We start from the raw sequence: 26612 nt of genomic DNA on the forward strand, positions 1-26612 counted from the left end.
GCATTTCCTTCTTTGGGGTCCCTTTTCTCTTTTCCTTCCATCTCAGCCTCCTCTTTCCTTCTGTTTTATGTAAAAATAAAACTTGAGAATACAACCTCATTCTTGACCTCAAAAATTCATCATCTACACGAGAAAGGGAAGTGACAAATGACATAATGAAGATCAATGAAGCTTCTAGAAGGTGCCAGAAGAATGTCAAGAAATGTCTGGTGAAGGAGGAGCCACCAGGAAAATCTAAAGAAAGGGAATGTTAAAGCCTCCTCTGAAGGACCTAGGGAAAGAAAGGCCCTTTCCAATTGATTTCAGAGCACTGATTTTGAGACTTCCCTAGTAACAAATCATGTAGCAGGGATGGAGTAAATGTAGTGAGAAGAGGGTAAAGGTAAAGGTAAAGGCCCTCCCGCTGTTCATCGATTTGCTCGAGCGGGCTCAGTAACGTCTCCATTGGAGACTTTGTTGTTACTGTGTTTGGCATATCGAGTACGTCGCAGGGAGCTTGCCAGGCTCTGCCGTGATACTCTCGTAGCTTGCCGGGCTCTCCAAGAGGGGCGGAGGAATTTAACTTGGGTCAGCCATGTTGGCTGCATGCAAGGCAAATGCCCTACCGCTACTGGGTCAAAAATATTGGGCCAAAATCATTTAAATTAAGGTAACTAAAAATTCCCACAGTTTTAGCATGTAATATCCATACAGTTGCCAATATAAAACGATCAGAATCTCTCTTTGTGTACCTAATATGTTGACCTGTCATTCTCAGTAGGGGTTGGGGACTGATTTTGCACAAAATCATCTTCCTGGAATACAGGGTATACAAGTATGAGTTTTATTTTAATAATGGAACTGATTAAGCAAGATTAAGTTTAGATTTGAGAAAGAATATGGGAAGTAGCACTAAGGGTGGCATATGATGAGAATAAAGGCAAACACATTAGAACAGTCTGAAGAGTCTAGTAAGCAATGAAGGATGGGCTGGAGAGACAGTATAGGGGTTCATGAGCTTGCCTTGTATGCAGTTTATCTGAGTCAACTGTGGTACCACACAGTGAGTTCTGAGCACCTCTGGGTGTGATCCCCTCCTTCAAAGACTAAATATCTGCTTAATACCTATTATGAAAATAGCTTTGGGAACAAAATGGTGATGTGAATTTGTATATGGAGGCAACAATAAGGCAGAACATAAGTGAGGAAAGTTACTGTTCCCCACTGTGCCCAGATGACTTGGGGATGAAGGATTTTATCAAGTCAGAATTGCCTGAAATCAAGTTAACTGCCATGAGGAGGGCCCAGTGATGAAAAGCTGACCATGATAACCAGCTTCTGAGCAAGGAACTGGGAGGTTCTGATGTCCTTTGTCCTTTGAAGAGATCAGGAACAAAGATATAACTCAAACTATATCTCTTACAATTGAGGGATCTACAGAACATCCTGTTTAGAATACCTAACAAGACCTTAGAATCTAAACCCGGTCCTCAAAAGAGAAATTTTGGAGAAAATCTAGTTAGATCCATGGCCATGAACAAGAGGATCTAGACAATGAATGGAGAGACAAAGACGAGCAGGCTCAGGAACAGCACAAGTCAGACCGCACTGGACTTGCAAGTACAACCCTTGAGCCAACAAAGTATGTTATCTCTGGCAGATGCCACAGCTAAGGGTGTGAGTACAACCAAGTGTGCATCACTCAGTCACTGCAACAATAATAAAGGGAAGGGGACTTTTTTTTAATAAACAAAACTTTTCACACCAAGCTGCTTTTTTGGTTTTGTTTTTGTTCTTTAAAGCCAGGGCTGTAGGTTAAGAGTAAGCATAGTCTGGCATGTACGAGGCTTTGGGTCTGTTCCACTGTACTGCATGTCTCCTCATTTCAGGCACTGCACCATCAGCTTGGTGTGAAAAAGATAGTCTGAAACCCCAGGAGAAGAGCAGGGTGATTAGAAAGAGCTTTTTCCTTTTGAGATATAAGAGATCTTGCACCACTGACATCATGTAAGCTCATCTATGGGCCTTGTTACAGAGAGTTATAAGTAAATCTCGGAAGAGATCAGCGAGCTGCAAAAATTTCTCGGACACCCATTCCTGGCTGAGACTTCTGGGTGATCTTGGAGAGGGGTGGGCTAGTTCCCATCCAAACAAAAACCCGGGAGTCATTCCAGCATCCCAAAGCTGCCACCACACCTCCAGTCAGGCTGCCTATTACTCCGAACTTCCTGGAGCAACATCTCCAAACTCTACCATACTGCTGTCCCAGTAGAAGCACACCACATTGCGGGGGATGTAACACAGAAGCCAACCAATCTTGTCCAACCAAAACATTAACACAGAAGGCTTAATTTGCAACAACAATTTAGTAAACCCTCAGACTAAATGGCCCCTTGGTGAGATACAACAATTTTCACAAATTTTCTCCTATGGATTTTTTTTTAATCATCCCATGGAAGTCCAGAGTAATTAACTAGGCAGTCTGGCTGGAGGTGTGGGGGCAGCTTTGGGATACTTTATAATAAGTAATATAAAATAAATGATTGTGGGCCTTCTATGGGGACAGGCTTGAGGGGTGGTTGGGAAAATGGAGACAATGGTGGAGGGAAGGTGACAGTGGTGGTGGGATTGGTGTTGGAGTGTTGAATGTCTATAACAAATCATCATGAACAACTTTGTAAAGGACGGTGTTTAAACAAAGTGGGGGGAAAAGAAAAGATTTTGCTGGGTCATGGAGATGATTCAAGTAGGCTGGAGTGCAAGCTTTGTACTCAATACCACAAGATCCCCTAAGCAATGCTGGGAAGCAATCCCGCCCCAAGTATTATCCAGGGGGAGCCCCCAACCACATCTGGGTATAGCTGCAAAGCAGAAATTTCCAAAAAAGATCTAACGAAATTTTTCTGTATTAGAAGCTACAATATTCCTCCCAAAAGTTGATGCAAAAAGCAAAACTATTTCTGGCATATCAAGCAGATGTTTAATTCTAAAACCCATGAATTTCCTTCTTTCTTTCCTCTTCCCAAAATAGAATTCTTTTGATTTGAACATAGGAGCTACAATTGTTTTTCCATTGTGTCACTCTATTCAGTTGATAATTTCCTTTTATCATTCTCTAAGCTCCACAATGACATCAGCATTCAATACATTTTAGTCAAAATGCCGTTAGTGAAAATTTCATCTTTCTTTCATTGTAAGGGAAAAGGGGTGAGTTGAGAGTAAATTGGATTCCTGATGTTACATTTTTAAAGATTACTGCTTAACCAAAACACTAATTATTTTATTTGAATGGAAGATAAATATGTACATCAATTTAAGCCATCAGATAGAGTATGAAGAGACAGTTGGGTTCTGAAGTCTGGGGAGAAAATGGCAAGTTTTAGAAAAAAAAAACAACCCTTAAGTGTTCAGCAGAATATAAATAATATCTTCCACCAGAGTGGCTTGACTGGGAAGGCTATATGGCCCCTCTGTCATCCCCAGGATATTCCAAAGGGGATCACAGGTGAAAATTGGGGGCTAGAGAGATAGTACAATGGGTAAGGCACTTGCCTTGCAAGCACCAACCCAGGTTCAATCCCCGGCATCCCATGTGGTCCCCAAACACCACCATGAGTAATTCCTAAGTGCAGAGCCAGGAATAATGGAGGAGTAATGGAGGAGTAACGTAGGAGGAGAAGGAGGAGGAAGAGGAGGAGGAGGAGGAAGAGGAGGAGGAGGAGGAGGAGAAGGAGGAGGAGGAGGAGGAAGAGGAGGAGGAGGAGGAGGAGAAGGAGGAGGAGGAGGAAGAGGAAGAGGAGGAGGAGGAGGAGGATTAATTCACATAAATGGGGAAGAGGAGGCAAAAGCTAGATCAACAGGTAAGCTGTGGGGACAATAGTAAGAAGGGGCCTGAGAAACACAAGTAAACCATAAAAACCTACATTAAAGAGGCTAGGAAGAGAGCTTAAAGGCTTGCAGTGCATGCTTTGTATGCAGAAGTCAGGTTAAGTTCCAGCATCACATGGTCTTCCAAGTCCTGCTAGGTGTGCCCTTTACAAAAACAAGCCCTACATTGAAAATATTATTATATTATACATACACCATACACACCTTGAGAATCTACTCTGTGTAAAGCTCTAGGGAGAACAATAATATTAAATCAGGGAGGATCTAATTTAGAAACTGCCATTTTTTGTCTTTAGGGGGTTATTTCCCCCCAATTCAGGAGGAAGCTTAAAAAAGATCAGTAAGTGTTAGAGACATAAAGCTGAGGATGAAACAGGCTGAACGTTCTAGACTGCCTGTCCCCGCCAGGTAAGGGCAGGTGAGGGCAGGAATGCATTGGTGTGCAGGGTGGGAAAGTAGCCCCTCTGTGGACAGGTTTTCAGCATTTACTAGAACCTGGAATGCAATTTTGATTATTCCATCTTCAGAAAGATCTCATCAGGAGTTGATATTTTCCATTCTAAAGAAGTAGAGAGACCCATAGTGTACTCGCTACTTCTGACGGCTAAAGAAGATCCAATTAATAACTGCTAGGATAAGAGTAATAAATTGGGTGAGTCTTGAGTCAGAGACATATGGTCACTGCTAATGCAGAAAGCATGGTGAGGAGTGGGAGTGGACAAACCTTTCCAGTTTCTGTGGAAGGATTCACAGTAGAGGTAGTCTCTCAGGGCTGAGACCTGACATACAAAACAAACAAACCCCCACCAAACTCTTCCCTTCCCCCAGCCCTTTCTAACCAAACAAACACTAACTTTGAAAAATCAATCTAGTATATGGTGCAATTATAAGGGAATTTTCTATCTTTTTGCTTGTTTGTTTGGGGGCCCTTCCAAGGAGTACTCAGGGACTATTCCTGGCTCTGATTCCAAGCATCCCTCTCCATGATGCTCAGTGGACCATATGTGATCCAATTCTAATTTAGATTAAAGTAGGCTGATCGCATTCTAAATGATCAATCTCTGTTATTTGTAGAAAGGGGTTGGGTTTGGGGGTCATAGCAATGGTGCTTAGGGCTTACTCCTGGTTCTGCACTCCTGTTGGGGCTGAGGTAACCATAGATGGTTCCAGGGATCTAACCCAGCTTGGCTACATGAAAGGCAAGCGCTATACTCATGGCACTACCATTCTGATCATTTAAGTCAGCTTGTTCTATTGTTGTTTGTTGAGTTCTTATTTATAACACTTGATCACTTGGTGTCCCGTTACTCATCAATTTGCTGGAGCGGGCATCAGTAACACTCCATTTGTCCCTGTCACGTGCTAGTGTAGCCCAATGGCGTCTGCTCACTACAGGAACACAGAGCCTCAAATCATTTGTTCAGGGTTTTGACAAAGAAGTCTGACCATCTCGTAGGTGAGCAGCCACGTGTTCTTTTCATGTCATGTGGAATCCAGTCCATAACAGCTTTAGTCCAGCAGTCGTCTTCAAATTGCATTATGTGTCCAGCCCATCTGATTTTCGATGCCTTGGCAAAGGAGACAGGGACCCTGATTCTCGATTGTCAATGGAGGTCAGAACTCTGGATTTCTTCCCTCACTTGAGTGAAGCATTGATACTCCAAGCATAGCTCTTTCAATTACTCTTTGGGTAACCCGAATAGCTCTCATCCTGTTTTTGTAGGGCCCAGTTCTCTGAAGTGTATGTTAGTACAGGGAGAACGGTGGAGTTGAAGATATGTGTCCGGAGCAGTAGGTTCTTTGTCTTAGCTATTTCTTTGATGCTCTTAAAGGTATTCCACGCTGCTCTCTTCCTCCTGCGCAGCTCAGGTGCCAGGTCGTTCGTCATGTTGAGTTCTTGACTTAGGTACACAAAACTGCTGCATTCGGAGATGTTCATTCCGTTGAGAGCAAATGGAACGTCAGGAACTAGTCCATTTTGATGCGTTTCAAATATGGTGTGAAGCACGGAACACCTATATGGGTGATTAGAGGCCTCCCTAAAAACCTCTATCCCTCTCGGAGAGCCCAGCAAGCTACTGAAAATATCCCGCCCACATGGCAGAGCCTGGCAAGCTACCTGTGGTGTATTTGATATGCGAAAAACAGTAAAAACAAAGGGCTTCATTCTCCTGACTCTGAAAGAGCCCTCAATATGGCAGTGTAAGAAGGATGGGCAAGGAGAGGCTGATAAAATCTCAGGGCCGAACTAGGCTGCCAAAACGAAGAAGAGCTAAAATGACTGACATTCAATGCACGTACGCTGACATCAGAAGAATCCATTGAGGACCTGATGGTGCAAGCGCAGAAGATCAAGTATGACATCATTGGTCTGACTGAGATGAGAAGGCATCAACCACCTCATACCACTTTTGACACTGGAAAAGAACTGTTACTTGGAACATGCGACAAGAAAGGTGTTCATGGTGTCGGTGTCCTTGTCAATATGAACTTGGCCATGAGCACTGATTCATTCAAATGCCTAACATCCCAAATCGGTCACTAATGCTTGAATAGATGTGGCTCATTGCCAGCAGTTTCTATCTTCGCTGTCTATGCACCAACATCCAACTACGATGAAGAAGAAATTGAGAAATTCTACATGGAGATGGAGAAGTTCTATAAAGAAGACCACACCTTCTACAAGATCATTGTCAGTGATTTTAATGCCAAGATAGGACCAAGAAGATTGCCCAAAGAACTCCACATTGGCACCCACATTGGCCTAGAATGGAACGAACAGGGTGAGAGACTGAGTTCATCATGTCGACCAAGACCATTGATGATAACTCAAAGTTGCAAAAGGCCGAATCTAAATGTTGGACATGGGAGTCTCCCTGTGGACAGTTCCACAATGAAACTGACCACATCATATTCAATCAACAGTTTTGCCTGACTGATGTCGCTGTTGTCCCAAAATTCCAAATGGGATCGGACCACCGTTTCCTTCATGGAAAATTCCACTTCATGGAGCGGGGAGAAAAGGCTGCAAAGTTTAAGAGAACTCTCAGAACGTCCACCAACTGGGAGCCCTTTGGCATTATTGCAGCAACATGGGAAGATGCTGTCATTGATGACATCGATGAGGAATACAATCAACTGGGTCAGCACCTCCATGACTGTGCAAGGAACACTGAGAAAGAGAAAGCCACAAAAAGACACCTGTCTTCAGAAACGCTCGAGCTCATTTGCCAACGTGGCTTGGCATGAGCCTCAGGCAACCACAAGCTAACGTCCGAGCTTTCAAAGCAGTGCAGAGAAGCGATCAAGGAAGGCCTCAAAGGGAGAAGAGCAGCAGTGCTGGCCAATGCAGCAGAAGCTGGGGAAAATATTTGCAATGCCCGCCTGTCCTTTGCCAACTACAAGACCAAGATGACTGCCCTCCAACGTCCTGATGGATCTATCACATATTCCAGAAGGGCAATGGAGAAGATTATCCATGACTTCTACTCGGATCTCTTTAATAGCCATGTCCACCTGGCTACATACCAAATTGTGCAGGATGGACATGTCGTTACAGTACCTGGTCCAGACAAGGTCAGACCTGAACACCTGAACAATCTGCTGTCAGTACTTGTCAATAAACTGGCTCGGCTCTTCACATGCTACCTGTCTGAATGTAAGGTTCCATCCCACTGGAAAACCAGCAGGACCATTCTACTGTACAAGAAGGGAGACATCTATGACATTGGCAACTATTGCCCAATCTGCCTATTCTCTGTTGTCTACAAGCTGTTCACTCGAGTCATCCTGAATAGGATTGGTAGAACACTAGATGAAGGACAACCATGCGAGCAAGCCTTTTGTGAGCAAGCAAAAGGATTCAGCACAATTGACCATATCCACACAGTGATCAAGCTCACTGAGTTTTCTCAGGAGTTCAAATTTTATTCATCTATACCCTATAATGAAGAAGGCGCAGTAAACTGTTTAACGCTCTGTCTAATGTTCATCAATTTAAAGAAGGCCTTTGATTCTGTTGAGACTGAAGCAGTCATCGAAGCCCTAGCCAAACAGGGCATTCAAACTCAGTACGTCAGGATTCTCTGTGAGCTGTATTATGGATTCACCATTAGGATCTCACGATTCTACAAGGAAGTGATCATCCATGTCAAGAGAGGGATTCGGCAGGGTGATACCATTTCACAGAAACTCTCTAGTGCCTCCCTCAAGAATGTCATGTGACGACTGGAATGGGAAGGAATGGGAGTGAAGATAGACGGTCGGCATCTACACCATTTCTGCTTCGTTGATGACATCGTTCTAATAACACCAAACATTAGCCAAGTGGAACAATGCTGGCCGACTTCGACTGTGAGTGTGGACAGGTCAGACTGCAGTTGAATCTCATGAAGACAATGTTTATGAAAAACGAACTAGTTCCTTGCTTATATATAAGAGAATAACCCCTTTTCAGAAATATGCAAGTACTTTTAGTTTTTCTCCCTAACCGCTCTGGGTATGACTTCCACTAACTACCTTCTTGGAGAAAGTAGAGCAAAGAAATCTCTTAGCCTTGTTCCTGCTCTCAGTGGGAGAGATTCAAGTTTCCTACTACTGTGATGCCAGATGTGGTTGTGTCACATATGGCTGTTGTGCTACTGAGTCGCATTTTTGCTTTGATGAGAGTTTGTTTTGATTTTCTCAGGCTTCTGAGCAGGGCTCAGGGAACCCACAGGTCACTCTTGTGATATGCAGCCTGGCTGTGCAGATCTGCAGGTTTCAGTATTTAGGCCCTGGAAGTTAGGTGCTGAGGGCCACTGGGACCACACCCAGTAGTGGGAGGAAGGAGTGCTAGGCAACTGGCGCAGCGGAGGTTGGTCGATGAAAGTCATGCACTGCAGCCTTTTGAGCTATCTCTTCAGTCACTCCTGAGAGGTTTTCCCTTTTTGTTTGTTTGTTTGTTTGTTTTAAATCATAAATGGGTACTGAACTGTCAAATGCTTCCTATCAGAGGATTATTTTTTCCCCTTCATTTTGTTATTTTGATGCATCAAATTGATTGATTTGAGGTGCTGAACCCTTTTAATAACTCGAAGAGAAATCTCACTTGATCATGGTATATGATTCTTTTGCTGCATAGCTGAATTTGGTTTGTTATATTTTAATGGAACATTTTTATATCCATGTTTGCCAGGAATGTTGGTCTGTAGTTTCTTATGGAGAAAGTCTCCATCTTGTTTTTGGTATAATTCCTGAGTTTAGAGATGTTGCCAGATCTTCTTCTTTTGGAAGGGTATAAGAAGGATCATTATTGACTAATTTATTTGGATTTTTTTAGACCACTCATATTTGTCTCTTTGTTTTCGATGTGTGTACAGGGGGGTAGGGTTCCAAACAGTGCTTTGGAGATCCAAGGGTCTTTCTGGCGATACTCAGCCAATCAGACTCGTGATTCAGTGCTAGAGTCTGAGCATGTGGTGCTGTTCGGGCCCTACAACGCTTGGTGCTGCCAGGACCAAACCTAGAGATACCTGGGGCGGGGGGGGGGGGTGGGGAGGGCTTGTGGCACCAGGGATAACCCAGGGAGGCTACACCCTATCTCTTATGCTATCCCCACCCCCAAATCACTTTTTGAAGGAAAGTAAATAAATTTCTGGTAAGTGCTACAAACAAAAATTTTATTCATCTATACCCTATAATGAAGAAGGCGCAGTAAACTGTTTTTGTTGGGCTCAATTAAGTTTTTATTATATTATATAGGCTATATAATAAAAAGAACCTATAAGTATACAAGAAAAGCAAGTATTATTATGGAATGATTCCTAGAAAAGTTATTTTTCTACTGGAAAATAACTTTTTCTAGTGGACTGGAGCGATAGCACAGTGGTAGGGCATTTGCCTTACACGCGGCCAACATGGCCGACCCGAGTTCGATTCCTCCACCCCTCTCGGAGAGCCCGGCAAGCTACCGAGAGTATTCGATATGCCAAACACAGTAACAACAAAGTCTCCAATGGAGACGTTACTGGGCCCGCTCGAGCAAATCGACGATCAATGGGAGGGCCTTTACCTTTACCTATTTTTCTACTAGTGAGTAAAAATAGTATGTTGAGAGGTGGGAATGAGGTAAGATTTCTCATTCTCATTGTGCTCTAAATGGTATGGATTTGTTATAGATATAAAATCAGTATAGATACTGATTCTATTATATACCAAGTTATATAAATAACACACACACACACACACACACACACACATATATACTGGAGGGAGGTGTTGGGGCACACCCAGTAGTGCTCAGAGCTTACTCCTGCTTCTGATCCCTGGGCTGTGTGTAGCACCAGGATCAAACCTGGATGGGTCACATGTAAGGTGAGCATCTTAATGTTGGTGTTATCTTGTAGGCTCTAAATTAAATATATTTTGATGACTTAGCAGATTTGATAAGGCTATATATGGTTGAAAATGTACCTAACAAATTAAAAGATGTAGAATTTTAAAATTTTGTCTTTAAAACATTTTTTAAAAATGCATTATTTTTATCTTTACTTATATTCTTCAAAGTACTTTTTTTTTAATAGGGTCCACACCCACAGTTGCTGGGGGTGGGGCAGAGGGTCATCTTAGTGGTGGCACTAAACCCTGGTGCTGGCTCAAATTTGGTGCTCATGGTCCTCCTGGGTGTCCCCCGGGAATGTTTGCAGGGTGTGTTGGTGGGTGTTTGTGGTGGTGGGGGGGCAAGGATTTCACACATGTTGGGCATGTACTTCATCACTTATGCCGTATCCTAAGCAACTTAAAGATTTAATTTTTATAATCCTCAAAATGAGAAGGATGAAATCTTTCACTAAATTTGATATAATGACATAATTAGCAGGCAGTGAATTATTATTATATCCATTTCTGGCTTATACGTTATGCACATCAGGGTTTGTTTAGGCTTTTGGAAAACTCATGATCTAAGCATGAAGAGTACAAAGGGATTAAGAGAACAGGGTAGAATAAAAGGTTTCTCAATCTCTACCTCCGTCTTCACAGTCTTCAGGGGCTTTGGCTTTCTTACAAAGGCGAGGATCCAGCCAGGTGGTTGTCTTGGTATTATGGCTGTAGAATAAAGATTTCAATTAGAAAGTGTACAATCAAGGAGAAAGGATTTCAAAAACAGAGGTCCAAAGGGGCTAATAGGCATATATAAATGATGTCTGGACTCTCAGCTCCTCCTCCTCTGTTTGTAGCCCTCTGCTTTAAAAAATACCCCATATTCTCTGTCTGTTACTTCAGAACCGCCAGAATGAAAAAGCAAAGATAGAGGCACTCATTTGTGAATGGAGACAAAAGGAGGGCTAAAGCACCCAAGACAGAACAACAGACATGGATTTAAACAGTCAAAACATTTCAAAAAGATACACAGCCCTGTTATGGGAATTAACTAGCCAAAACAACAACAACAACAACAACAAAATACAACCTGTGTGGAAACCCTTGTTTCATTCTATTTTTTTTTAATTGAATCACTGTGAGATATAGTTACAAAGTTTTCATGTTTGAGTTTCAGCTTGCCAGGCTCTCCAAGAGGGGTAGAGGAATCGAACCTGGGTCTGCCGCATGCAAGGCAAATGCCCTACCCACTGTGCTATAAATATGTAAACATATGAAATATATTTTACAAATAAACAGAAACTCACATGGGAAAATATGTTCTATACGCACTAAGCATTTCAGTCATGATAAAGTGCAGAAAATTATGGGGGAAATCAGGTAAAACAGAATCTAGGTATTATTATGCAGCTATTATTAGACAGGTAGAAAATTTCCAACCAATATGAAAGAACAAAATGTTACCAATATAGAATATAAACATGCGGACACAAAAGACTCCAGTGCAGCTGACAGCTAAGTTGAAGCGGACAGGCTCTTCTCTATGTGCAATATCAAGTGATCTTATGATTTTATAATTTTATGATTTTATAATAAAAAAAACTCGATAGAAGCATTTTTCTTAATTGTCTAGCTTATTTTCTAAAACTACACTGAATACTATATACACTGATACAAAGCTCAGATCTTAACACCTTGTCCTAATATTCTTTATTTTCAGTGGACTTCTGGTTAACTGGACCCAAAAGAAATGCAACTGAAAACCATAAATCCTTCCCCAGGAAAACCATCTCTGCAGCTCCAGCAACCACAGCTAAGGGGACTTCTATTAGCATCCATGGTGCAGTGTCAGGATGCTCTAAACAGCTCCACAGTCATCCAAACACAAATGGTATCTGTGCACGTTGCAAAACCTTACACACTCCCAATATAATTTGGTAGAAAATAGCATTTTGTAACTTCAACACCCCTACATGCTTAATACATTCTTTTTTTCTCTTTTTGGGTCACACACGGCAATGCACAGGGGTTATTCCTTGCTCTGCACTCAGGAATTACTCCTGGCGGCACTCAGGGGACCATATGGGATGCTGGGAATCGAACTCAGGTCAGCCGCGTGCAAGGCAAACGCCCTACCCGCTGTGCTATTGCTCCAGCCCCACATGCTTAATACATTCTTAATACATTCTTAATACATATATTAAGCAAAAAAAAAATAAAAGGTGGAACTGAAAAATTCTTCCTCATACCCCTTTTTATGAAGTAGGGCACAGAGGCTTTTTGATGATCAGTATTGTTTGATTTCATCACAGTTACCATCAGGCCAAGTTAGCATGTAGCAGGTACTGAGTCTCAAAACTATCACACAATCAAATAGGCAACGAATCTGAAATGTGAGACTATCAAGGAAAAAAGTTATGGAGAAAATGGATGTAGGAAGTACACGTAGGAATAGATAATGAAATGTTTTATCAAAGTAATGTGAGAATAACAATGTGAACACTTTGGTGTCTTTAAACTCATGAATCTCTACCTAGATTTCTCTTCAGCCCTGAAGCTAATGGCTTCATTTCTTCTAAACTTTTTTGAACTCTTGAGCTACTCATAGATAGAACTATTCAGTCCCTTCTTATATAGATAAACTGGAAGATTGTGCTAACACATTTTGGTATGCTGACACTGGCTAATCAAAGTGGGAGAAATCAGGATCATTTCTTAGAAGGTCTGTGTTATTCCTTTTATCACAGAGATAATTTCCCCAAACTAAAACTATTAAATCAGTTTTAGTAAAGTGAAAAGAACTAGGACTTTAAAAAGCCACAGAACCATGCAGTTGTTAGGAAAAAAATCATGGAACTATGTTGCTAAACTAAGTACAAAGTTAAATCTTGAAAAAAACTTAACTTTGGCTCCACTGACTCAAACTGCTACTGTTAAAATAGGTAATCTGCTAGGATTTTACTCATTATTTCCCAAGGTAAAGAAAGAAATATTATACCAAAGGCACAACAACTAAGACTACAGATGTCTCTGACCATTCTTGTCTTAAGAATGTGTGACTTCTGGTGGAGTGATGGGTACTCGATCATTGTATAACTGAAACCCAAGCACAAAAATTTGTAAGTCTACAACTTTACCTCATGGTGTTTCACTAATAAAAATTAAAAAATAAAAAAATAAAAAAAAAAGAATGAGTAAAGAGAGGCTGCTAAAATCTGAGGGCTAGGATGAATGGAGATGTTACTGGGCCCGTTCGAGCAAATTGATGATCAATGGGATGACAGTCACAGTGATACAGTGATATACCAAAGCTCACATCACCAAAACTTTAACATGTTAGTGATATCCTATAGAATGTCTTAATAGCTCTGCCAAAATAGAACTATCTTCACACTGTTTTCTATATGAACACTTTTTTGTAAGCATGTTCAGCAGTTCTTCATAACAGATAACACAAAATATATTATCTCATTTGTGTTTTGGGACAGGAATTGGGGCTTGGGATGGAAAAATTCCCATTGGTGGTGGGAAGGTGTAATGGTGGTGGGATTGATGTTTGAATATTAAATGTAATCAAATATTGTGAACTAAATTATAAAATAAAAATAAATTAAAAAAAAGAAAAAAAAGAATGTGTGAGTTAATAGTAGCAGTAACAGATCAAACACATTAGCTATAGGCAACACTAGATACTAGAACTTTAGTAGCAAATGATGTTTAATTATATTCAGGATATATTTAGATATAATTTGCAAATATTTTTAAAAATATTTTGCAGGCTGCTTTTTATTCTGTTATTTCCCCTTCCTATACAGTTTAAAGTTTTTTGTTTGTTTGTTTTGTTTTGTTTAATCCATACTCAGTGATGCTCAGGAGGGCTTTCTCTGGTTTATGCTCAACGAGAGCCCAGGATCACTCCTGGTGTTGCTCAGGGCATCATATGTGGTATCAAGGCCTGGGTCAGGCAATCTTTTAGGCCCACCGTTTATGTGTGTTTGTGGGTTTGGGGGCGGGGGGATAAAATCATGGGACATGACATGTAGTACCTGTCCCTATTGCTGAGCTACATCCTCACTCTTGCTCCTGTTTCTTTGAAAGTTTTGCACTTTCAGGTCTTACATTTATTAATTTTTTATTACTTTTTTTTTGTTTTTAGGCCATTCCCAGTGGTTCTCAGGGATCACTCCTAGCAGGGAGCAGAGATGCTGGGGATCAAACCCAGGTCGGCTATGTGCAAGGTTGTGTGCCTTACCCCTGTACTATCAGTTCGGCCCTTCATGTCTTTTGTTAAACTTGTAAGGTAAAAGGTAAAGGTAAAGGCCCTCCCGTTGATCGTCGATTTGCTCGAGCGGGCCCAGTAATGTCTCCATTGGAGACTTTGTTGTTACTGTGTCTGGCATATCGAATACTCTCGGTAGCTTGCCGGGCTCTCCGAGAGGGGTGGAGGAATCGAACTCGGGTCGGCCATGTTGGCCGCTTGTAAGCCACTTGTAAGCCATTTTAATAAAGGCTTTTAATAATGTTCAACAAGTAAAGTAAAGTAAAGTAAAGGTCCTCCCGTTGATCACCAATTTGCTCGAGCAGGCCCAGTAATGTCTCCATTGGAGACTTTGTTGTTACTGTGTTTGGCATATCGAATACATCACGGGGAGCTTGCCAGGCCCTGCTGTGCAGGCGAGATACTCTCAGTAGCTTGCCGGGCTCTCCGAGAGGGGCGGAGGAATCGAACTCGAGTCGGTCATGTTGGCTGCGTGCAAAGCAAACACCCTACCGCTGTGCTATCACTCCAGCCCCAATGTTCAACAACAAAACTTAAAAAAACTTCCTTCTCTATAGTTTACTAATTTATCCCTATTTATAGGATGATGTTCTATCATATTCAGTGTCTCATAATTTGCTTCTAAAGGCATTCTTCTGGTCATTTCTAGTAATTTGGGAACCTAGTTCTCATGTTACCATGAAAATCAAAATTCTAAAAAATCCATGAAAAATCTCTAAAGGGCTGTATAGACAGTACAGGTATTAAGACGTGACTCAGCACATGGTTAAACCTGGCCTGATTCCTAGCACCAGAGATGGTCCTCTGAGCAACAGCAGGAGTGAACTCTGAGTACAGAGAAGGAGTAATCCCTGAGCACAGAGCCGGAGTAAGCCCTGAGCACTATTGAATGTGGGTCCTCACCCCCACCCCACAAAAAGAAATGCTCTTTAAATTGTCCACAGAAGGTACCTGATTTTATCTTTTTGCCTAATCCTGGTCATTAATAAGTATATAAATGTGTAGCCTAATCAATAATCTACTGTGAATCTATGGTAAAAAGTATAGCTAATCTATGACAAAAAGTGTACTATGAACATAAAATTTTTGTTGTTTAAGCACTAGAATATTGCTTGAAACAGCAAAATGCTTACTTTATGGGAAGGAGTGAGTGTGACTTGGAGAATCAACTGAGAAAACAAATTCAAATTTTTCCATCCCTAATTCAATTAATTACTGAGGTAATGGGCCGGAGCAATAGCACAGTGGGTAGAGTGTTTGCCTTGCATGCGGCCAACCCGGATTTGATTTCTCCGTCCCTCTCAGAGAGCCTGGCAAGCTACCGAGAGTATTCCGCCCCTATTGCAAAGCCTGGAAAGCTCCCCATGGAATCTTCGATATGCCAAAAACAGTAACAACAACAACAACAACAACAACAACGTCTCACAATGAAAATGTTAATGGTGCCGACTTGAGTAAATCAATGAACAATGGGAGGACAGTGCTACAGTGCAGTGCTACTGAGGTAATGTTGGCTTACATTTAAGAAGCATATTTCTTCACATATGTTGCTTTAGCTCATATCTGAATTCGTTGAGTATAGTATGTAACGCTTAATATTTTAATTATAATTTCTTAAATTCTTTAACCTCATTATATTCATATCCTATCTCTCGAAGCATAAAATTACTTGGAGGATGAAATTACCTGATGAATGAAAACCACAGCTGCACGAGCATATAAAAATACTTCAGAATAAAACTTACAATTACTTGCATAATGTTATTCTCTGGTGCAAACAATATAAAATTCTAGGTTGACTGAACAATGTGGTATTCCATGTTGATAAATTTATTGTATCAGTATGACTATATAATAAATAAATATATTACTGTGGTACTAATTCCCCATGAAATACACTTGGATTTTGTGAATTTACAGTGTACCAATTATAAGGCCACTGATAATTTCCTCCTAAATTATACTGTCTAAATACACCAGATTTAAACACTAGCACCTAAAATATTTCATTCTGTTAACAAACATGTTCTTTTCCAAACAACTATAATCCCTAAGATGCTGTTTAAGTTGGATGATCCACCAAAAAGTGATTTAAAAAAGCAAAGTGAAATATCCTTTATTCTTTACATTTCTTCATCATTAGTGATAGACCTGTTTTTAAATCTTCCTGTTTTTCTAAGACTAGAGTTTTAATAATATATCATTCAGGGACATAATCAGATTAAGAATCAACTGGTGTCAGAGCGATAGTAGAATGGCTAGGGAGTTTGTCTTGCATGTGGTCAATGAGGGTTCAATCTCAGCATCCCATATAGCTCCCTGAGCACTGCCAGGAGTAATTCCTCAGTGCAGACCTGCGAGTAATTCCCGAGCATCACTGGGTGTGACCCTACCCCCTAAAAATAATCAACTATAATGTGCATTTAAAATATTTTTAAGGGAAAAAGAGGGGCTGGAGCGATGGCACAGCAGGTAGAGAGTTTGCCTTGCATGCGGCCAGTTGGGTTCGATTCCCAGCATCCCATATGGTCCCCTGAGCACTGCTAGGAGTAATTCCTGAGTGCATGAAGCAGGAGTAACCCCTGTGCATCGCCAGGTGTGACCCCAAAAAGCGATATATACACACACACACACATATATATATTTAAGAGAAAAGAAAAGAGAGTTTTGTGAAACATGAAAAAGATGTTTGAAAGATCAGCCTTACAGTGATGAAGCATGCTAGAAGAAATAGAAACATTTGCTTACTCAATGAAGTAGATCATCCCTGTGTCGGTATAGGCCATTTCCCAATTAGGGGGCAGTGGTTCCAGATTCTCATCTCTCATCATATAATTTCTAAAGTCCATGGAGCTGCTGGTTTGGTTGTAACTTGGGATCGTCTTCATCCAGTCAGATGGTTCGGAAAGCCTCTCTCTAGTTTCTGCTGTTCAAAATACAATAGCTTGAGGACGGGTAGAATGATGCTGTTCCCCTCACACAAGTTCCCTTCATTCTAACAACTTGCCAATAGCTGATTGCAAATCTCCTTCTCTCTTAAGTTCACTATCTGCTATCATTTTTGAAACAACAATTAGACATACTTGTTTTTTTTCCCATCTGCTTGGTAGCATTGATCCTGCACAACACTTTGGATGCTTGTCAGGAAAGAAGCAAAAATCCACAACATAATCAATTTAGTAAATCATGGTCACGGTCCTCCCGGCGTTCATCGATTTGCTTGAGCGGGCCCAGTAACATCTCCATCATGAGACTTGTTACTGTGTTTGGCATACTGAATACGTAACGGGTAGCTTGCCAGGCTTTGCCATGCAGGAGAGATACTCTCGGTAGCTTGCCGGGCTCTCCGAGAGGGGTGGAGGAATTGAACTCGTGTTGGCCATGTTGGCTGCTTGTAAGGCAAATGCCCTTCTGCTGTGCTATCGCTACTGAATATAATACCAACATCAACTGAGACAGATGCACTTACAGTTCTTTATGTGCCAAGGATTGTTTTAAGCATTTTACCTATATGAACTCTTTACCCTCATACCAAGTATATTATTTCAATATCATAGCTCCCATTGTGCAGATAAGGAAGCTAAGATACAATGATGTTAAATGTACTCAGTTAACAATACAAAGCTAATAAACAGCAAAGTCATGATTGGAATCTAAATGGCTCATGCTCTTAACTACTATGACCAAAAGAAATACACAATGTTTCTTTTTCAATTTGGAATTCGTTAACAACTATAATTATTGCTTTCTCAGAAAAGGCAGGATTCTTTTGACCATGTCTTCTAATATTTTTAAATAAAAATATTCTTCATATTTTATCTTACAGAGAAAATAGAATCCAACAAAAGTGTGCTAAGCTACTGAATGCAAGAAATAGAATACAAAATTGCCTCCCACACACTCTTGGATATATACTTAAATATTAACATCAAAGAGTATGTAACATCTGGTTTAACAACATTTTATGCATGACAAGCATAAACTATAGAGATTATACACAGAGTTACTTCTAAGGGAATTGCAGTCATCTCAAAAACTCTACATGAGTTTTTTTAAAAAAAATGGTAAAAAATTTTTCTTCAAATTAAAAACATGTAAATTCCCATATTAGGAAAGATTCGTGATCTCTAATCCCAATCTTCACCATTTAAAAATGTTAACAGACAACTCTGTAGAACAGCAAAGTTGACATAATGAAAAGGTTCTATGATAGGATGGTCTCTTTAATAGCTCTTAAAGAATTAGGTGTGATTGCACCTAAACCTTTCCATTTGGGCAAGGGGGAGGCAGAAGGCTGCATGCCTAGTAGTGATCAGGAGATCAGGTGGTGCGGAGGATCAAACCCGGGATTTCCACAAAGCACATGCTCCAGCTCACTGAGTGATCACTGCAGCCTTCACCTAATATACTTAGATCTGTTCTTGGTCTTATAACACCTCCAGGGCTTAGTCTTGACTCTGCACTCAGGGATCACTCCTGGCAGGGCTTAAGCGACTATCTATGGTGTGGTGGTGTGGAGATGGAACCCAAGTCAGCCACTGGCAGGGCAAGTAACTTACCCTGCACTATCTCCAGGCTTGTACGCAGTCTTTATACTCGAATACTTTGGGTCCTTTCATTTAACAATAGATGGATTATGTGTCATAACTATGCGAGATGTTAAGTTTATAAAACCAGACTTATACTCCAGAAAGGAAATATACACACTAAATGTACTGAAGCAGTTAATACAGGATGTATAGCAAATTTTAATAACTGATGAAGAAAACTATTAGGATGCTTTTAAAAGAACATGGTGTGACTACTATAAATATGAGGATATGCTCAAATTTCATTCATTTACTGATTACCAATAAAATATTATTTCACATTCTACTATAGTAGTGCAAGACACTGATTGAAATGCAAAGAATACAAGAATGAAAAAAACAAGCAAAGCTTCAGACCAAATGAAGCTCCTTTCTAGTGTTTTTAATGGAATTATTATAATAATTATGATAATGAAATTATAGTTAAAACAGAAATTAATTCTTCTATGACTTCTGAGTTCCTGACACTCAGAAACAGAAGTCCAGGAATCTCTTAAGGCATAACCACACCATTTAGGGGAACTCAAAAGGAGAAGATTCTCTACCACCAAACTGTTGGTTTTGAATTTAATGAAAAAATACAAGTTAAGTTTGAAAAGAAAATTTTTAGGATTTAAATTTAAAACATTGCTAAGAGGACAGAGTAGAGAGCACAAAGTGCTGAAGGGCATGAGGAAGGACCAGGTTCAGTCCTGAACACTCTATGATCTTCCCAAAAAACAGCAGCAGAGGGGCCGGTGTGATAGCACAGCAGTTAGGGCATTTGCCTTGAATGAGGCCGACTGAAGTTCAATCCTCTGCATCCCATACAGTCTCCCAAGCACCGGCAGGAGTATTCTTTAGTGCAGAGCCAGGAGTAACTCCTGAGCATCACTTGGTGTGACTCAAAAATAAAAATTAAAAAAAAAAATCAAAAACCCCACCAGTATGACTGACTGCTCCGACCACTGAGGAGCTCCTGAGCACCACCACGTATGGGCCCAAGCAAACTTTGCCCACAAATCTTTCAGAGAACCTTGACTTGAATATTTCCAACCCCATGTAATTAATTTTGGTCAAAGGCTGTATCTTGCAACATCTACATTTGGTTCACATTCTACAAAGTAGCATGTTAGCCAACAAAAGATTTCTGCATTTCAGCAACAGCGATAAATGCCAATCTTTCAAGTTCCAGATTCATGGCATAGGCATTACTATCAACAATAGTTTATTGCTGATTTGTCAAAACTGCCATTTGGGGCAGCTTACTTCAGATGATCAACAAGATGGCAACAGAGAAGACTTGGTTCCACAGACAGTCTTTTAAAGTCAGAGGTTGTAGAGATAATATAACAAGCAGGGCACTTGCCTTGCATGAGGCTGACCCAGGTCCAATTCCTGACACGCAGGAGGGACTTGGGGAGTGTAGCTGTCCCACCAGGAATGATCCCTGAGTACAGAACCAAGAGCAAGCCCTAAATACTACCAGGTGTGGTTCAAAAACAAAGACAAAAAATCAGAGGCTGGAGAGGTTAAGGTGCTTTCCTTGCAAGTGCTGATCCAGGGCAGTTCTCTGAGTGCTGCCAGGACCCCTGACCACAGAGCCAGCGGTCAGTCCTCAGCACAGCTGGGTATGGCCTAACAATTATGCTCCACACACACACACACACACACACACACACACACACACACACAATAAAATAAAAACTTAAAATTTAAATCTCATCACTTGTTCTGCATATACCTGTGAACATTTTTACTACTTCTAACTCAGTGTCATGTCAAAATTGACCTAAAAGGTTGGCCAAAGTCATTTATCATTTACTAACCTGCATTTCCACTACCATTAACAGCTTCCTTGTCCTCATCTTCTTCCTCTTCAGGAAGAGAACTGTCCATTCTTTCCATTTTGCTGACAGATGTAGTTCGTTTTCTTTGGGATTCAGTGTCAAACTCATTATCAAAGAGAACCTGGTCAACTGGGTCAGGCTGGAAAGGGCTGGGCTCTGCTGGAGGTTTGGGAGTCCCATAGAAGTTCCCTGCAGTGGGGAAAATAGTATATAATAAAGTACTAATGTTGAATCAAGAATCAGAACAACATTATTTCACTCAATATCTCTGCTTTGTTACCCGATACTTCGCTAAATACCCACCGGAGGCCAAAGCGATGCCAAAATCCTGCTGGGGAGAGGGCAGGTAAAAGAGCAAGGACTGTGTCTCAACCCCTTTGCTGACTGATTATGTAACATCTAACATTTGAATATGATTTGTGATTTGTACCAAGGCCAGGAAGTTATTTTACATATGTAGATTATTTATTCCTACAAGGCTTGCTATGCAGCAGTTCTAAATTCGGGTCTAATTTGTAAATTTAAATGCATCACTGCTCTCATGTTAAGACTAATTGGCATAAAAAGTGGGAGTAAAGGAAGAAAAATATGAACTCATAATTTTTCTCTGATGTGTAACTGATGTGTAATATAATGAACTATTTTGGTAAAATGAGGAAATATGTGGGCAAAGGATAGAGCTAAGAATGAAGTCTGTTGAAATGTAGGCTGTTTATATAAAAGCAATTTCTAAAAGTTTTCCTGAGCATTCTAATTATATTATTATATCTGACAATTTATTGAATAAAGACATTAGCATAATTCAATATTGACTTACTTTCAGGAAAGCAAGAAATACTTTAAAAGGTTAAATCTTGGGAAGCAGTAAATGTTCCAGAATAGAATGAAAACAACTGAATATCTTCTCAATTTGCAAGTCCCAGGAGGCAGACAAATACACTGATAAAGCATTCAATAGAGCTAGTTAAACTAATAACTTCTGGCCCCTGCTACTTCTTATCTTATTATCAATTACCATGCTAATGTTGTAGAAGGATAAATATGACTAGGGAATAAAATATTTATGATATTTTCCCCCTGTAAATCGCACCTTCTAATAAAATCCCTTGGTTCCTAATGAGGTAATTAAGATGCTCCTTCATTAAGAAGGTAACATTAACAGGGCATACAATGGATTATTTTTTCCAGATTTAAAAAGGAAAAAAAGAAGAAGCCCAGGTTTGGGCCAAGAGACAGCTCAATGGGCTGGGCACAAGCTTTGCATGGGGTTTGCTCCCTGGAACCACCTGGTCCCCCAGTGCCTCCAAAACAACCCCCAATCCACCCAAGAATAGTCCCTGAGCACTGCTGGGTGTGGCACAAAATCCAAAACAAAAACAAAAGCCACAGCATAGGTTGGTTCACTGAAGCAAGTCTACAAATAACAGAGTTACATAAAGCCATGTATGGTGTGGTGGGGGAGCATTAACACGAACAACTTGGCTATCTGGCTTTGAGCTGTCATTGACATTAAAATAATAAAGAGAACATAATTTAGTTAAACTAAAAAAACTTTCAACTACTCTTTTTGAGTGGAGGGAGGAACATCTGATGGTGCTCAATGCTCACTCTTCACTCTGTGCTCAGAGATTACTCCTAGTTGTGCTCATATGGGGTGTCAGGGACTGAACCCAGGTCAGCCGCACGCAAGGCAAGAGACATTATACTGTCTCTCCCTTCTCCTCAACTACATGTTGCCCCTACCCACGCCTTTGCTGACGATCCATGTCCGAAATGGAATTACTCCTGTTGTGCAAATGGATGCAAAGATTCATGTACAGACTGAAAAGATCTGAGCGAACTTTCTGGCTCAGAAATAAAGCAAGAAAACAAGGAAACGATCAGTTCACACTTGGGGGCTGGAGAAATAGCACAGCGAGTAGGGCATTTGCCTTGTACGCGGCTGACTTGGGTTCAATTCCTAGCATCCCATATGGTTCCCTGAGCACCGCCAGGAGTAATTCCTGAGTGCAGAGCCAGGAGTAATCCCTGTGCATTGCCAGGTGTGCCCAAAAATCAAATAAATAAACAAATAAATAAATAAATAATCAGTTCACACTTATCTGGAGCAGAGGACAAAGAAATGCTTTTGAATTTGGGAAGGTACATGCTTTAGGTTTCACTCCGTCCTGCAGCATGTTCAATAATCATTCTATGAGGAACCAGGACATACTGTGACAAAATGTAAAGGCAGGGATTTTGTGTTTATTTTTTTTTTTTTGAAGGATGGCAGCACTGTAGCACTGTCCTCCCATTGTTCATCGATTTGCTCGAGCGGGCCCAGTGATGTCTCAATTGTGAGACTTGTTACAGTGTTTGGCATACCAAATAAGTCACGGGTACCTTGCCAGGTTTTGCCGAATGGGCGAGATACTCTCAGTAGTTTGCTGGGTTCTCCAAGAGGGGCCGATGAATTGAACCTGGGTCAGCTGGGCCGGCCGCATGCTAGGCAAATGCCCTACTGCTGTGCTACTGCTCCAGCCCTTGAAAGATGGTAGTTTCACTAAAAACTCTAGAAACACATTTTACTGTTTACTTTCTTTGTTTTTTCTTTTTCTTTTTTCTTTTTTTTTTTTAGGGGGATGAGTGTGGTGGGCCCACAGTGGGCAGTATTCAGGGCTTACCACTGTGGGCTTTGTGCTCAGGGATCACTCCTGATGCTGCGCAGAGGGCCAGATGGGTTCTGGGGATTAAACCCAGGTTGGGCCCGTGCAAGGGAAGTACCGTAACTGCTGTGCTATCTCTCCAATCCCCTTACGCTGCAGTCTTAATCATCACCTACTATAGGGCCCTTATCTTTTTTTCTGGGGGATAGGGGGGAGATCAGAAGAATTCAGATTATTATAACTGTCGTCCTTAATCACCGATAAGATTCAGGAACTTTATAAACTGACGGTTTCCTTACTTAAAAAAAAATATGACTCTTCCATTAAAAATGACAGCTGAGCACTGTTTACAAGTAGATCTATTGTCCTTAAGTTTTTGGTAAGTACAAAGATTTTTACATACAACAGGGAATAAAGTGATAAAGTTTGTGAACCCAGATTATATTCATGAACAGAAAAAGGTTTTCATCCCTTGAAGCTGTTTGGAGGTTATGCTTTATTCCCTTTGTTTTCTTTATTTTTTCTCTTTTTTTTAATTAGTGAAACACAATGAGGTACAGTTGTTGACCTTACAAGTTTTTGTGCTTGGGTTTCAGTTATACAATGATTGAGTACCCATCCCTCCACCAGTGCTCATTCTCCACCCCCAATGATCCCAGTAACCCTCCCCCACCAATCCCCTCCATAACATCCAGTCTCTGTGGCAGGGCATTCCCTTTTGTTCTCTCTCCTTTTGGTTGCTGAGGTTTGCAAAAGAGGCATTGAGTGACAATGATGTTTGGTCTATAGCCTACATTCAACATGCATCTCCCATCCTGGGAAGGTCCCCCCAACACCCTTTACTTGGTGTTCCCTTCCCTGTCTGAGCTGCCCTTTCCCCTAGCATGTGCGGCTGGCCTTCAAACCATGGAGTGAAACTCCTGGTTCTTATTTTGACTATTCTTGGTTGTTAGTCTCCTATTTTGTTACTTTATGTTCCCCAGATGTCTGTCCCTCTCTTTCTGACTCATTTCACTTTTTAGCATGATACTTTCCATGTAGTATCACTTGTATGTAAATTTCATGACTTTGTCTTTTCTAACACTGCATAGTACTCCACTGTATGATGTACCAAAATTTCTTTAACCAGTCTTCTGTTCTCAGGCACTCGGTTTTTTTTCCCAGATTTTGGCTATTTTTAACAGTGCAGCAATGAACATAGAAGTGCAGATGTCATTTTGGTTATACTCTTTTGCCTCTCCAGGATATATTCCCAGGAGTGGTATTGCTGGATCAAATGGGAGCTCAATTTCTAATTTTTTGAGAATCATCTATACTGTTTTCCAAAAGGCTTAACCAGTTGGCATTCCCATCAGCAGTGAAGGAGAGTTCCTTTCTCGCCACATCTGCACCAACACTGGTTGCTTTTGTTCTTTTGGATGATATCTCTGTTGTTTTGATCTGCATCTCCCTGATGCAGATCAGGGAGCATTTTCTCAGGTGCCTTTTATCCATTCGAATTTCTTCTCTGAGAAAGTTTCTGTTCATTTCATCACCCCATTTTTTGATGGGGTTGGAAGTTTTCTTCTTGTGGAGTTCAACCAGTGCTTGATATCCTTGATATCCTTGATATCAACGCCTTATCGGATGGGTACTGGGTGAATATCCTTTCCTATTCTGTAGATTGTCTTTATATTCTGGTCACTATATCTTTTGAGGTGCATTAGCTTCTAAATTTAAGATAGTCCCAATTGTTTATCTCTGTTTTCACTTGGCTGGGCAGTGGAGTGTTGTCTTTGAAGATACCGTTAGCCTCAATATCGTGGAGGGTTTTACCGATCTTGTCTTTGATATATCTTATGGATTTTGGCCTGATGTTGACATCTTTAATCCATTTTGATCTGACTTTTGTGCATGGTGTTAGGTCGAGGTCTAAGCCCATTTTTTTGCATATGGTTGTCCAGTTATGCCAGCACCATTTGTTGAAGAGGCTTTCCTTGCTCCACTTCACATTTCTTGCTCCTTTATCAAAGATTAGATGTTCATACATTTGGGGTTGTGTGTACAGATATTCCACCCTGTTCCATAGGTCTGCGGACCTGCCTTTGTTCCAGTACCATGGTGTTATAATTATTACCGCTTTGTAGAAGAGTTTGAGGTTAGGGAAGGTAATGCCTCCTCACATCTTTTTCCCAAGAATTGCTTTAGCTATTCGTGGACGTTTGTTGTTCTATATGAATTTCAGGAGTGCTTGATCTATTTCTTTAAAGAATTTCATGGGTATCCTTATAGGGATCATATTGAATCTATATAATACTTTGGGGAGTATTGCCATTTTGACAATGTTAATTCTTCCTATCCATGAGCAGGGGCATGTTTCCATTTCCTCGTGTCCTCTTTTATTTCATGGAGTAGGGTTTTGTAGTTTTCACTGTAGAGGTCCTTTACCTCTTTAGTTAGGCTGATTCTGAGGTATTTGATTTTTGGGGGCATGATGTGAACAGGATTGTTTTTTTCCTGTCACTTTCTTCTGTCTCATTATTTGTGTATAGGAAGGCCATGGGTATTAATTTTATAGCCTGCAACTTTACTGGTCTATTGTTTCTAGGAGTATCTTGGTAGAGGATTTAGGGTTCTCGAAATATAGTATCATATCATCTGCGAATAGTGAGAGCTTGATTTCTTCCTTTCCTATCTGGATGCTTTTAATGTCTTTTTCTTGCCTAATTGCTATTGCAAGTTCTTCCAGTGTTATTTTGAATAGAAGTGGTGATAGTTGGCATCCTTGTCTTGTCCCTGATCTTAGAGGGAATGCCCTTATTTTTCCCTATTGAGGATAATGCTTGCCATGGGTCTGTCATAGATGGCTTCGACTATCTTGAGGAAAGTTCCTTCAAAACCCATTTTGGTGAGAGTTTTCATGATAAACGGGTGCTGTATCATGTCAAAAGCTTTCTCTGCATCTACTGATATAATCATATGGTTTTTATCTTTACTTTTGTTGATATGATGGATTATATTGATTCATTTCCTAATGTTAAACCATCCTTGCATCCCCGGGATG

General features: G+C 40.7%; 1 protein-coding gene across 4 annotated transcripts in view; it reads right to left on the reverse strand.

Annotated features, from left to right (window-relative positions):
• Positions 1 to 26612, reverse strand: part of MAGI3 (membrane associated guanylate kinase, WW and PDZ domain containing 3) — a 312781-nt gene that overhangs the window by 63408 nt on the left and 222761 nt on the right. For 2 of the 4 annotated variants that reach the window (XM_056139117.1, XM_056139119.1), the window contains exons 4-6: positions 20904 to 21113; positions 17255 to 17429; positions 10874 to 10953 (exon numbers count right to left, since the gene is read on the reverse strand). In XM_056139117.1, coding sequence (XP_055995092.1) covers positions 10874 to 10953; positions 17255 to 17429; positions 20904 to 21113 — 465 coding nt within the window. Of the gene's footprint in view, positions 1 to 10873; positions 10954 to 17254; positions 17433 to 20903; positions 21114 to 26612 lie in introns of all 4 variants that reach the window. The other 2 variants (XM_056139116.1, XM_056139118.1) reach the window with 1 other exon arrangement.

This window comes from Sorex fumeus, unplaced genomic scaffold, assembly GCF_029834395.1.
Source record: "Sorex fumeus unplaced genomic scaffold, SorFum_2.1 ptg000131l, whole genome shotgun sequence".
NCBI classification, from domain to species: domain Eukaryota; kingdom Metazoa; phylum Chordata; class Mammalia; order Eulipotyphla; family Soricidae; genus Sorex; species Sorex fumeus.